The 14005-nt window shown below is 45.9% G+C and overlaps 1 protein-coding gene across 1 annotated transcript in view; it reads left to right on the top strand.

The window, feature by feature from the left end:
* LOC138266898 (phosphatidylinositol 4,5-bisphosphate 3-kinase catalytic subunit alpha isoform-like) overlaps positions 1–14005 on the top strand; it is a 146995-nt gene that overhangs the window by 86842 nt on the left and 46148 nt on the right. The window contains exons 13-14 of the mRNA XM_069215630.1: positions 10561–10725; positions 12585–12688. Of these exons, the coding sequence (XP_069071731.1) occupies positions 10561–10725; positions 12585–12688 (269 nt within the window). The remainder of the gene's footprint in view (positions 1–10560; positions 10726–12584; positions 12689–14005) is intronic.

Here is a 14005-nt window from a genome sequence, read left to right as displayed (position 1 = left end):
ATGGCTGGCTCCAACAACTCAGAGCAATCTATTCTTGAGCGATTGCAGGAGTTGTTGGACGCAAATGGGCAAAATATCCACCTAGCTGCCACCTATGCCCCAGGAGACCCTTCCAAGAAAAAGGAAGTTGTCTTTTGAGGTGCAGCTTAACCTGCAGCGCACACCTCCTCCAAGACACAAACGATATAAGAACAGGGGAACTAGCTCTCTCCCTGCTCATCCTCCTCCTTCCCCTCTTCCTACTTGCCCTCCCCATCCTCCCATACTGCCACCACCATACTACCTCCTCCATCTTCACAACGCTCCATTTATAAGGAGGACAGCCCAGTGTATCCACCCATTAGCCTGAACCAGGAAACGACCAATGGGACGATTAGGATATCAGTACCCTGGGTGATACAGACCCTCCTGACCTCTCCTTGGCGAAACCTTCCCCACCTGTTAACACTACCCTGTAGCATGAGGTTATACAAAGGGCAACTATTTTTTCATAAAATAGATATGCATGTTATCCAGGAAGATGACAACTTCCTGGTCAAAAAACTTTCCAAGACACAAAGCACCTTTCAGCCTCCCCCAATGCCCAAGAATCTTACTTGATTGCCCTAAAATCGGGCAGGGAGAGCACCAGTCTTTTGTCTGAACAACATAGTGATGCACTATAGTTGAATCACTTGGCGCAGTTCTCCTCCAGTCTCCCACCCCCACAACATGGATTGGCTGTTGACTTCTGTAGGAAAGTCCTTCTTTTTGCCTGGTCACCCCCACACTTTTTGGACAGGCACTGGTGGTTACTGACTCTTGGCTGTGCCCTGGGTACTGCTTACCAGTCCCAGGGCCAGTGCTCTGTGTAAAATGGATATGCAAATTAGGCTAATTATAATTGGCTACGTCAACCTACCTATAAATCCCTATGGTAGGGCATGTAGGTTTAGGGACCCCAGCATAGATAGTGCACCCATGGGTGCACTGCTGCGGTGCCCAGTGTCCTTTTAAAGGCAGGCCTGCCTTGCTGTCTGCTTTTAAATTAAAGTTATATGCAAATTCGACTTTGGAATTAAAAGTAGTTCCAAAAGTCTTAAACTACCTTATTTGTACATATAAGTCACCCCAAAGGTGTGCCCTATGTGCCCCTGGGGCTGGGTGCCATGTAACTATAAGCAGGGACCTTATAAGATAGTTTTATATCCCTGGTGAGGTAAAAACAGCCAAATTTGTTTTTCCCTCATTGTAGTGAATAGCCTCCACAGGCTAGAATGGGGAGACTTTTTATTTTAATTTTAAAAGTCCCCTTAATTAACAGTTACCAATAGTTTGGTACCAAATTGTTATAATTAATCCAAAAACTTCCAGTGGTTGGATTTAATATAACTTATTCAGGTAAAGAGTTATAAACTTTACCTAAAAAGTTGCCAACTTCAGCCCTGCAGTGTTTTTGCTGCTGTGCTCTGATTGGCCAGCCTCTGGCAGCCTGGCCAGGCTGCCTTGATGAGATGTGAAGTGGCCTGGCTTCACACAAAGAGATGTGCCTGTGGGTGGAGATCTCCCCTCAGCAGATGGTGAGACAGGAAGGGGGAGGGCTGCCAAACTGGTCTTCAAAGGCAGAGAAGGACATTTGGAGCAACCCAGCAACACCCCCACATCCTGCAAACCCAGACAATTAGGTGCCCCCTTGATTAGATTAGGAGAGGGGTGTGTTTAGGATTTTTAGCCACACCAGTGGGTGAGCTCAGCCAGATGTAACCTCCAAAAATTACTTTCAGCCATGATGGATTTTTGAGGAATGTTGCTCCCTGGGATTGATTTTTGCCACACTTCCCAGGAAGTGGTCATCACAGGGGGAAGGACCCTGCCCCTGATTGGAGAACCAGGACCCCCCTGTTTTTCACCCAGGAGCAAGGATAAAACTGGCAGACCTGCACCCACACCTCAGATCCCCATCAGATTCCAACAAGGAAGAACCACAGGAGAAGGACTGCCCTGCTGGACCCCTGGCCTGCACCTGGACCCTGCACTCTGAAGGACTGCACCAGCTGCACACTTGGGCTTCACTACAAGAAGGACTTTGCCTGGCTTCAACTGGTTCAAGGAGGGACTCCCTGTTTGCTACATGTGAAAAATTGCTAACTAGAGTCCCCTGCACCAACTCCTGACGAAACCAACCAGCTGACCACTGCCCAGTGGCCAAAAAGGAGTTTGTGCCAGGTGCATTCTTGGAGTTGTAGTCCACACCCCCAAGGAGCATCTCAGAGCTTCTGGAACCTTGGGGTGAGCTGTGGACCCCAAAAGAACCGTAAAAGAACATCTGGGAGAAGATCCAGAAGTTTGGAGAACTTTGGAGAACTTTTGGAAAAAAGCTCCATAGAGGGACCGACCCGCTGCAGCAACTCTAGTCGGCTTGCCTCAAACGTGACCCAGCCTGATTTGCAGGTTAGTCTCTTTTTTGGAGATTTTCTTCACCGGGACGAAGTCCGAACGTAGGAAGTTGACCGGGAACTCCCAGCCAGCGTATCCGAGAAGGGCTCCAAGGACGTGTGATCAAGATCCAGGTTTGCCCCGGTCGAAGGATTTTCACCTCGAAAAAACGACTAAGTCGGAAGGTAAAAAGGTTGAGCTGGGTTTAATTTACTGAGACCTAACTGGACCTAAGTGGAGGTTAGTGGCCTATTGCTAAGTGTACGTACTTACCTGTCTTTACCAATAACCCATTTTCCAACAACTTCACTCCCTCTGCAGCCCACATTTTTATGTTTGCACACTGGCTTTCTTCTCCTGAAAAGTCTCTCTTCTTGCGGAGTCAGGCACTCTCCCTTCCTTTCTGCGCAGAAGGCAGGCAGTCTCAAAGTTCCTAAGCAGACCCTTTGCTCCTCCAGCAGGAAGTCCATACTCCATGTGATGTACCTCACCTCTGGAAGTCTGGCTGTCGTGGATAGACAAAAGGAAAGGACCTGACTGTAAATTGTCTTCCCTTTAATAATATAAGCTGCTGATCCACCCATATCCTCTTGTATATGGCAGTGCTTGGGAAGAACTAATAAGCATCCCTTTTCTAACAAGGACTTAATGGGATTTCTAAAGGTAGCTCTGGCTCTATCTTCGCTCACTTCCGAGTCTGGGATTCCAACCTTCAGCCACAAGAATACAGTGAATAAACTTCCACTGCCTGAGGAACCTGTATCCACCCTCCATCTTGTGTCATCCCAGACCTGGACCCATAGACATCCACTGCACATACACATACTCGATATGCACGCTGAATATCTGGGCAATTGTTTTGGGGGGTCACACTAAATCAGAACTTTACTCCATTCAGGAGAGTAAATAGCAATCTTCACTCAACCAGGAAAGGGGGTCTGATCGTAAGAGGGGAGCCCAAGGAGAGAGGTGGCATGTATGTGAAAACTGCTCTAATTAATATTCATTTGTTTTGCAAACAAGCACTGTATATTAACAACTTGCTAGGGGAGACTCGGTTACATGTTGTGTTTATGACTGAAGCATGAATGGAAGAGTCATCAGCTCCAGATAACCAAATGGCTTTTCAGGGTAATTCTGCCTCTGTGCACTTGAATAGGAAGGATTTAAGGGGAGGCGGTCTTTCCATTGCCTATAAACATGATCTTAAGGGTGCCACCTTCTCATGTGGGGAACTGAAAGAGGAAGAGGCCTTGGGTGTCTGAATCTCCTTATCTCAAACATATTTTGCTGGTGCTTTGAATAATTTAAGCTCTGGCCCCTAAAATTGTGCAGTGTGGTAATTTTACCTTTTTGGTGGATTTTAATTTGCATGTTGATAACTTGAGAGAGTTTGGCCTCTTTACTTGTTGGTTTGCTGGCATCCTTGAATTTGGGCATACAACTGATATGATTTTTTTAAACATCTCGCTAGCGGTAGACAATCCTAAGGTGGTAACGTGGTCGGATCACTACTGGAGTCCATTCCGTGGCCTACTAAGATCAATTCTAGTTTACAAGCCTGTTGATGCAGAGCTCTTTGTGCGGGCTTGGCATGAAATCAAGGCCTGTGATTAAACTTCTCTCTACCTCTACTCCCTGTTTGGTATATGATGAGAACATTGATGCCCAGGTTGTCAATCCCTGGGTGCAGTTAGCCATAGGTAAGTTTGCCTGCTGAAAGCAGTTACCCGCAAGAAACGGGCATGTTCAGCTCATGGTTCACAGCTCAATTAGCTGAGGAGAAAACGAAATGCAAGCAAAGGGTAAGAATGTGGTGGAAACATTCCCCAAAGTACTTTTTGTGGATAAAATCAATGTGGCTGCCAGTAAGCATTGAGAGATCTTTAAATTTGTAAACACTTTCATAAAACCACATGCGGTTAATTTGCCTATTAATGTGTGTCTGGGTGTTTGTACCAAACTAGCTGATTTTTTAAAAATTAAAATCTGACACAATCTATGTTCCTCGCCAGGGTTACATACCATTGATACTGCGGTGGGAGGTCCTTCCTCACCCCCTGCTTGTACTGCGCCTCATTTTAGGCCTGTTGGAGGAGTGTAATAAGGCCATCCTGAGCTGAGCTGTAAATGCTGTACTAGCTAAGGCTGCAGAGATCAATAATCCAGTTTAAAATCCGCTTTTCAACATCTCTTTGCAAATAGCACACATTATAAGTACTTGGAAACGGGCTAAATTAACTCTTCTCCCCAAAAAAAACAACCCTTCCACATACGTCCCAACTGTCGAACATTAGATCCATCTCTTTACTACCTGGTGCAGCCAAAATTCTTGAAACAAATGTCAATAGCCTCTTAGAGTATTTGGAGAAGAATAGGCTTTTGCATCCTTCCAAATTGGGCTTTCGTTCTCGGCACAGTACGGAAAAAAACAATTTTGGAAATCATTATTTACTTTAAGCCTATACAGGATAAAGGTCACAATGCTGTTCTGATTTCATTGGCTGTACCAGCGGTCTCAGATACGGTCTCCTACGCCACTCTTCTACAAAGTCTTAGTGACGTCGGAGTGAGAGGCCTGGTCTGGGACTGCATTAACTTCATCCTTAGCAATAGAAGACAAGCCGCTTGGATGGCCCCGTACTCTTCCTCTTCTGAATCTCTAAGCCTGGGAGTACCACAGGGTTCATCTTGGAGCCAACATTGTCAACATATACATGTACACTCTGGCTGCTTTGGGTAAGTGTTATGGCGTTCAGATAATCTCTTATGTTGATGATACTCAACTTCCCCTTACCTGTAAGTGTGGCCAATTGGCCATTCAGGAATCTTTTTAAAACGTGCGAGAGCAGTTTTAATTGGAAGTAGTAATTAATGTACAGTGCACTTCAGATGAAATTGAAATCTTATGGTTCGGTTCTGACTCTTCTGATTGGTGGAACAACTGTTGGCCATCAGCACTCCGTCCCTCTTCACCCTCACCCTCTCTTATTGGTGGTGTGGAATTTGGGAGTAAGATTCGACCACCAACTTTCTTTTAAATCTCTTATTTCGGCAGTTGAAGGGTAATATTCTGCTGCCATTCAAGGCCCAACATGTGGTGATCCATGCCGAATTACATCCAGGCTGAATTATGTAAATGTTCTTTACCTGGACCTACTGGGTTTTCTTGCTAAGCCTTTACAAGTGACCCAAAATGTGGCAGCACAGATGTTATTGAACCTCCCAGCAGTACTTATATGTCTAATCACCTATCTGAGCTTCAGAGGCTTCCTATTAAAAATATTTTCTTTACATCTTTAGTGCTGGCCCATCAGGCTTTCTAAAAAGTCGGGCCCACAATATCTTTTAGAGAGAATTAGGCATTATAGGCCAAGGAGAACTCGTTGTTTCGTAGAAGCTGTCGTGAATGTGGCGCTCCAACACAGACACGTTGGGAGACACGTTTCTTCTTTTTCTGTCTTAGCCTCCCAGGTATGAAACAATCTTCTGGTAGGGCTACGGGCTATTTGAAATGACCCCCCTTTCCAGAAAGTTGTAAAAATGTTTCTGTTCACTTTACGGTAAGGCTCAGTTTGAGAGGATATCTGGTATCGTGGAGCCAGGATGCTCTGTGCAGTTTGTGAATCCAGCCGTTCATTTGTTCATTCAAGGTAACTGATTCACAAAACTGCACGCTGCCAACAGTGCTGTAGGTTATCCCAGGAGATTGACAGCAGTCTCATGTTGGTTATAAAGTCATGCTCCGCGCACCCTTCCTGTCGACAGAACAGGTTGTGGACCTTGTGTTTCCCTTACCCTTTTCAATCTGTATGTGAGACCGTTGGCTGCGGTCGTCAAGCGGTGGGGCCTAACCATGGTATCCTACGCAGATGATACGCAGCTGGCGGTCACACTGAGTGGGGACTCAGACCTGGAGGCTCCCAGGTTTTGTGATGGTCTGCGGGAAGTGGCTAACTGGATGAAATCCAACTGTCTCCAGTTAAACACCAAAAAGACGGAGATTATGGTGGTTGGTAAACAGGTGGTTTTGTGGGATGATAAATGGTGGCCTTCGGAGTTGGGTGTGACTCCCCTCCCAGCGGCAGAGATAAAAAACTTGGGGGTATGGTTTGATTCTTCTCTGAGTTTCATCTGTCATACCAAGAAGGTGGCGGCTTCTTGCTATGGCATCATCAGAGGACTTCGACCTATCCTCAAATTCTTTGATGCACCTACAAGACAGCTGGTGGTTCAAGCATCAGTGCTGTCTAGGTTGGACTATGCCAACTCCCTACTGGCGGGGATAAACCAGTCAGAATTTCGGCGGCTCCAGCGGGTTCAAAACGCTGCGGCCCGACTGGTGACTGGTCTCCCCAGGCGATGTTCGGTGTCCAATACTCTGCGCTCTCTCCACTGGCTCCCTGTGCAGCAGAGGATTAGATTTAAGGTTCTCTGTTTTGCATTTAAAATCTTAAAGGGTACTTCCCCGCAAATCATGGAGAAATTGCTGATTCCTTATGTTCCCTCTCGCACTCTTAGATCGTTAGGCCAGAACTTAGCAGTGGTTCCGCGCTTTAAGCTGAGCAGAATTGGGGGCCGCTCTTTTCGAGTCCTGGCAGCGAGTTGGTGGAATTCTCTTCCTCCACAAATCCGGGCCATTGATGAGCTCCTTCAGTTTAGGCGGGCTATTAAGACCTTTTTATTTGTCTAAGCTTATCTGTTGTGTTTTGTCTTCTTTTGCCCGCTTTTAGTGCTGTGTTGTGTTTACCTTCTCAAAGCGCCGGGACGCCCCTTTGCTGGGGCAGCTGTGCGCGGTACAAATAAAAATAACATAACATAACATATACGGGCCTCAGCCTTTCTGTTCATGCTGGGTCCTTTGGGTGCAGGCCCAACATAAAGTCAGACTATGGGTTTCACATGAAGTCCGGCTCTGAGGACAGGTACACACCTTTCTACCATGCAAGGGGCATTAGGGTCCCAGCAGAAGGATACCAGGCTCACATGCTGTCAGGCACTCAGGGCGGGGGGGGGCACACCCTTTCACCATGCAGAACACACCCCTACATACAGTGCCACAGATGGCAACACACAGGGCAGTGTGGAATTACAGATGCTTTTTTCATGTATCACTTTTGAGGCCCTTGGTCACATACAGAGTCACTAGTTCTGCAGCTTTTCAAAACTGATATATCAGATACTGTCACAAATATTCACATCCCAGCAAAGATTTGGGAGCAAGTGTTAATTAACCAAATCAAGTCATACATCAAGGGAAATAATCTATGAAAAGCCTTTCAAACTGGCTTCAGACTAGAAAAGACCTGGTTGTAGTTTATACCTTGAATGATAACAGACGAGAAGCTACATTTCCACCCTACTTCTTCCCTCAAAGTTTAGCCCATCCAGAGGCACTGTCATTCTGGTCACAGGAGCCTATGCTGCAGCATGCCACAAAATGTGTGTGAAAGACCTTTTAACCCCCACTGGGGTTTGTAGTAGGGCCCTTTGTAATTTGGATTAATCTAGCTGGTTCCTTGTGGTTTCTAATGATGGAATGGGGTGGGCAATAGTTCATTTTCTGCTCTGTGCCTTCCGCTGTGAAATGCTCTTCTGCAGAGGACGCAGGCCAGTATGGATAAAACGAAATCCGTGAGGAAACTGAATATTTCAATGTTTCACACAAACATGCTTTAGTGTTTCGAAGCCAAGAGATGTGGCCGGCAGATGTACACTTTGTAAATATAGTTTCCCAGACATGCCACTAACCTCCTGGACAGTCAGGACACCCTGTGCTCCTACTTATTATGTTCTATGTTAGCACAGAATTTTGTAAACTCTGGGTCTTTCAGAAATGTGAACATTGTAGAGTTAGGCATGATTCAGTAATAAAAAAAAACATATGAAGTTACTTTATCATGTTTCATGGCTGACCATGTTCTAATTTAATAGAAGGACAGATGCATGCAGGTGCTGCAGGTAACTTTAAAAGGGCGCAGGCAATGGCAGGCTCATGCTGGGCACCTTGGTGCTGGGTCTTCAAGCCGCTCATGAAGATGGTGGCAAGAGGCTGAAAGACACGGGCACATGCTTCATGGAGTTGGAGATCCTCCACAGAGAGGAGGCGCTGCAGCTGTGGACTCTGTTAGCGGCCCTCATGCCCTAACCCAGACAAGAATCCGATTAGAACCAATAGCCATTGCTTAGTCAAAGCTAAAGCAAAAATTGTAGAGAAACAAACCACGTAATTGGCCCCTGTAAAGTCACAAGCTTTTTAAAAGTTGTGACACGCTGAGGTGGTCTGTGTCGATGAGGTGTGCATGTGTGATAGGGCGCTATACTTGACGGGTGTGCATTTTGGGAGGAGTCTGTGCGTTAGAGTGGAGCTCCAGGTTTGCAGAGTCTGCTTGTACAGCCGGGTCTATGGGTGGCTGTTTGCATTCAGAGACTCGGCATGTTGGAGAAGTTGATGTGTTGGTTGAGAGTAATAGGTATATTGTATTAAAATCAATCAATTACAAAATCCATTGTACATTTAAAAGCAATACATGTGCAATAATCGAACGGCTTGTAACATATAAAAACCCTACTTAATACACTAAGCGTAACATTAATTCCGGTAGTCGGCTAAGTTTTAAGTTGATGTGCAGCGTGCATCAGTCGATAAAAGCTTGAAGAAGATATTTAATTCTCGGGTCCAGTTAGCAAGGGCAGATTCATACTATATGTTCCAAGGTCTCTGATCTGTAGCCGCATAACTTGCAGCGTGATGTTCCAAGAGCCCTTGAGTTCAGAGACTGGAATGTACAAAAGCAGAATAGCATACATTTAATCTTGACAGCTTCTCCATATCAAGGTAAGGTTGTTCTGCTTCTTGAAAGCTGTCAAAACTAAATGGCCGTTCTTTTGTGTGACGAATACTTTAAGATATTTTTCTCAGCCAAACTGAGATAAAGGAGCCTATACTAAATGCTTGCCAGACCCTCTTTGGAGGATGGATGGAGTATTCAGGGAGGGGAGACTGTTACATTGGAAAGTCTTGACAGCAGACAATCAGGTTAGCACGTTTTGAGTTATTATTAGAGAGCTTGCTAAAGATCCATTTTCATAGCATGCCCTCGTGTGTTCTGACAATCAAATAAGTAATTGGTAAGAGAGGCCATGTAAATGATGTTTGCAGTTTTTAAAATAAATTCTAGGGGTAACATTACCTAAGGAGTAGAAGATTATAAATTGAGTAACAGCCTGACATTCTGCATGTAAATTGTATTGAAGATGTTGATTAGTTTGGCTGGGAGTATCATTGCAGCGTAAAAAAGGGTTGGGAGGAGTTTGGCATTCAAGGCCAGCGAAGGCACGATTGCCCATCTGCCGTAGGTGGCAGAAATGTGTTTGACTTCTTTCGTGACTGCGTGAGCTTTGTTTTTACTTTCTCAGCATGAGAGGACCAGGTGTGTTTGGAGTCAATTGTAGTACCAAGATACTGATAAGTGAAGACTATTCCAATTGGGAGATTCTTTAAATGCCATCTAAGACGCTTTACCTCCTTCCCACATGACAAACTTTTTCTTATAGGGGCATTAATGGTAAGGCCATTGGCAAGGTTCAATACATCCAAGTTCATTAGTTGGGCCTGGAGAGCCAAAGGGCTTAAAAACAAAGGACCACAAAATCGCCAGGGTATGCAAGGTAAGTGATAGGCAGGCCATCCAGTTTTGATGGTAAGCCTTCTGAAAGACTTGGGTAGTTTGATAAGTCTGCTATGTAAAGTAAAAAGAGTAATGCACCCAATACGCAAACTTGTTTTTGCCATTACCGACATGTACTTTGGGGAAAACATCTTTCAGGCTGGACAGGATGACCTTTATCTGGTTAGAAGTATGCAGGGTTGTGATTAGGTGTAGTAAAGACCGACCGTTGGTGGAGTGTATCACTCAAGTGTCCTGCAGATAAAACTTTGGGTAGGTCTGCTTAATGGGTGTGTCTGCTAGTTGGAATGAAGGGTTCTCCTGTTGGATCCAAGTCTGCATGTCACAGTTGTTGGGGTTGTCCTGCATGCCAGGACTCTGGTTCTGTCTGTGTTACACTACTCCTTCTCTGTCCCCTGCCTTTTGAGGGATCTGGTGACCCATTCCTCATTGCACCTCTTCTCTCCCCTCTCAGATGTACTGCCTGCTGAGGGAATGGCCACTCATCAAGCCCGAGCTCTCCCTGGAGCTGCTAGATTGCAACTTTCCAGATCCAGTGGTGCGTGAGTTTGCCTTAAAGTGCTTGGTGAAGGGCCTGACGGATGACAAGCTGTCACAGTATCTGATCCAGCTTGTCCAGGTACGATGGGCTTGATAGAGAAACGGGGGTTTTGAGGTGGGAGCAGGCGACGGGGGTGCTTCAGGCATTAAATGGTCAAAGATGGCAATGATCCTTTTGGTGAAGAGTTCGGCATCTGGCTGTCTACCCTGTGCCATGGTCCCTACCCTGATGGAATGTGCTTAACTGTAGTGGTGCCCTGCTTGTCCTGCCCCTTAAAGAGTGTTGTTGCTGCTATGGCCCTACTCCTTTCACTAAAAGTCCATTACTTGCACCCACTTGTGCCTCCTGCTGTTGTGCCCCCTCTGACCAGGATACTACTCACACATGCCGACTACAAGCTTTGCCCATCCTGACCCATCTGTCCAGCCCCTAAGCAAATGCTGAATGCAGTGTTTGCCCATCATGACCAGTCCTTTACCAGATGCTGCCTGCAAGCTTTGCCCATCCTTATGCTGCCTGATGCTCTGTTCATCCTGGCCATTTTCTGTCCAATCCTTGCACAGATGCTACATGCATGCGGTGCCCATCCGAAACCTCTGTCTGTCCAGTCCTTGCACAGACGCTGCATACGGTGCCCATCCGGACGCATCTGTCCAGTCTTTGCACAGATGATGACTTCATACAGTGCTTATACTGACCCCAGTTTGTCTAGTCCCTGAACAGATGCTGCATGCGGTGCCTGTCCTAACTCCTTTCGGTCCAATACGTATACAGATTCTTCTTGCAAAAGATGGCCAACCTGACCCCTGTCGGTCCAGTCCACATGTATGCGGTGGCTTTCTTGACCCCCTGTCTGTCCAGTCCATGCACAGATGCAGGCTGCAAGTAACTGCCCATCCTGACCCCACTTGGTCCATCCCTCTACTGATTCTGCCTGCAAGTGATGCCCAGTGTGTCCTTGTGTGTCTAGTCCTTACTCAGATGCCGCCTTCATGCATTGCCCAAATTAACCAGCCTGCCCAGTCCTTCCCACTGTCTATGCAGATCCTTGTATGTCCAGTCATTGCCAGGCCACGGTCTGCCTGCAGTGCCCATCTTGACTGTCTCTCCAGTCCTTGCCCAGATGCTATCTTGATGGCTGCATGAGATTTCCCAGCCTGACCACTCTCAGTCCAGGCCTTGTTCAGATTCTTCTTGCAAGCAGTGGGCAACCTGAGCCTTATATATCCAGCCTTTGAGCAGATACTTCCTGCATGGGGCCCCTTCTGCCCTATGTCTGTCCAGTCCTTGCCGATCTGTACTGCGACCCCTGTCAGTTCAGTCCTTACACAGATGTGGCCTGAATATAGTGCCCATCCTAACCCCTGCCTCGCCAGCCCTTGTACATATTCTGCCTTTAAGCAGTGTGTCCTGACCCTGACAGCCCAGATTTTCCACACATTCTGCATTCTTGTTGTGCCAGGCCTGACCCAAGTCTTTCCAGTCCTTGCTGCATGTGGTGCCCGTCCCGTCTGCCCAGTCCTGGTACAGGTGCTGATTGAGAGTGGTGCCAAGCTTGACCCCGTCTGTTCAGTCCTTCCACAGATGCTGCCTGAATGCAGTGCTAGCCTGACTACTGTCTTTCTGGTCCTTGCTGGTCTGTACCTTGGCCATTGTTTGCCCTATCCTTACACAGGTGCTGTCTGTAGGCTGTGCCCATAATGACTCCTTTCTGCCCAGTCCTTACACAGATGCTGCAGCAAGTGGTGCCCATCCTGATCACTGTCTGTCCATTCCTTTCACAGATGCCACTTGCAAGCGGTTCTCATCCTGAACATTGTCTGTCTCTCTCTTACACAGTACCAGACTGCAAGTGCTGCACATTCTGACCTCCACTCTGTCCAATTCTATGGAAGCTGTACCAATCTCTACCCACTGCTTTTCCATTCCTTGCTCAGGTGCTGAAGTATGAACAATATCTGGATAACCCCCTTGCACGGTTCCTCATCAAGAAAGCGCTGACCAACCAGAGGATTGGCCACTTCTTCTTCTGGCATCTCAAGTAAGTAGGCTGCAACGGACAGGTTAAGTGTCCTGCGTGGAGGGTTAGGTAAGACAGTGACATATTTTACACGTGTATCAGCTGAATTTCTGAGGATGTACAGCCCTTGTCACATCTCGATAACCGTATGCGGGTAGTGCAGTTCCATCTTTATCCTGTGGTCAACGCAAACCTTTTGCACCTACATCTCATGGTGTATTATGGGCATGGTCTAATTTTCATGAGCTTCAAGTTTAATGATAGATTTAGACAATAGGCCTCATTGAGTGCATTATTATTATTTATCCTTTTTTAGTGGCATGGCTTATTGAGAATTAACACCAACTGTGCCCGTGCACCGGGCAGCCTAACCCAACAGCTGTGGAGGCATCAGTGGTACAAAGGACCTAGCGAGCCTCCAGATCTAACTCTAAGGTGGCAGTCATCAGTCAGAGGATGGAAAACCATGCAGTGTGCAATGGAGCGACACGGGCATGATGCATACTAATACCACTACATGTATGACCTCTGGCAAAGCACACTCCTTAATGTGATGGCTACATTTATAATGATCTTAACATTGAAACATAAAGATAAGATATTTAGGTTGAAATATGGCACAACAAAGCTTCCATTTCTCATCATTGCAGGATTCTCTTGTTGGTGAGTTCAACATTTTTGTTCCCGTATAGTCAGTAGATCTAGTTAAATTATCTGCAAATACATTTTCTATTTTTTTTTAAAGACATTTTTCATTGAGTCAAATACAAGAACATTACCTGAACATTGCCATAACAGATATGCAGATCTGAATATATATGAATAAAGAATATTGTACTTATAAATGCATATTAAACATGTAAATGAATTAGGCTTATACAGCAATATAGTATCAAAGACTCCAAGTTTGAATAAAGAAAGAAGAAAGAGAGAGGGAGAGGGAGAAGAGCTATAGAGATAGAAAAGGGAATCAACTGATAGCCATGTGGAGAGCGGTAATAGACAGTAGTTAAAGCGAATGTAAGATGAAATGAGTATATATAAGTAGAAAAACGGGAAATATATTGACTTTTTTTAAAAGGAGGAGAAAAATCCATTTCCTTCCCAGAGCGTGATAGACAGTTACTTAATGGCAACCATAGCTGATGATGTTTGAAGAAAGTTCCTGTTGAATCAAACAATACATTTTCTGAGCCACCTGAAAGCAGCTAGTACAGTTACCAAACCAACAGGTAAGGCCATGACTGTTGTTCTAGAGCATGGGTACTCACAAACTTTTTCTCGGGGGCCAAAATTGCAGTATGGTTTGCGGCCGAGGGCCGCACTGAAGTGACAGCG

The sequence above is a fragment of the Pleurodeles waltl genome, chromosome 12, assembly GCF_031143425.1.
Source record: "Pleurodeles waltl isolate 20211129_DDA chromosome 12, aPleWal1.hap1.20221129, whole genome shotgun sequence".
NCBI classification, from domain to species: domain Eukaryota; kingdom Metazoa; phylum Chordata; class Amphibia; order Caudata; family Salamandridae; genus Pleurodeles; species Pleurodeles waltl.
Note: the sequence above shows the minus strand (reverse complement) of the source record. Positions and strands in the feature narration are given on the sequence as shown.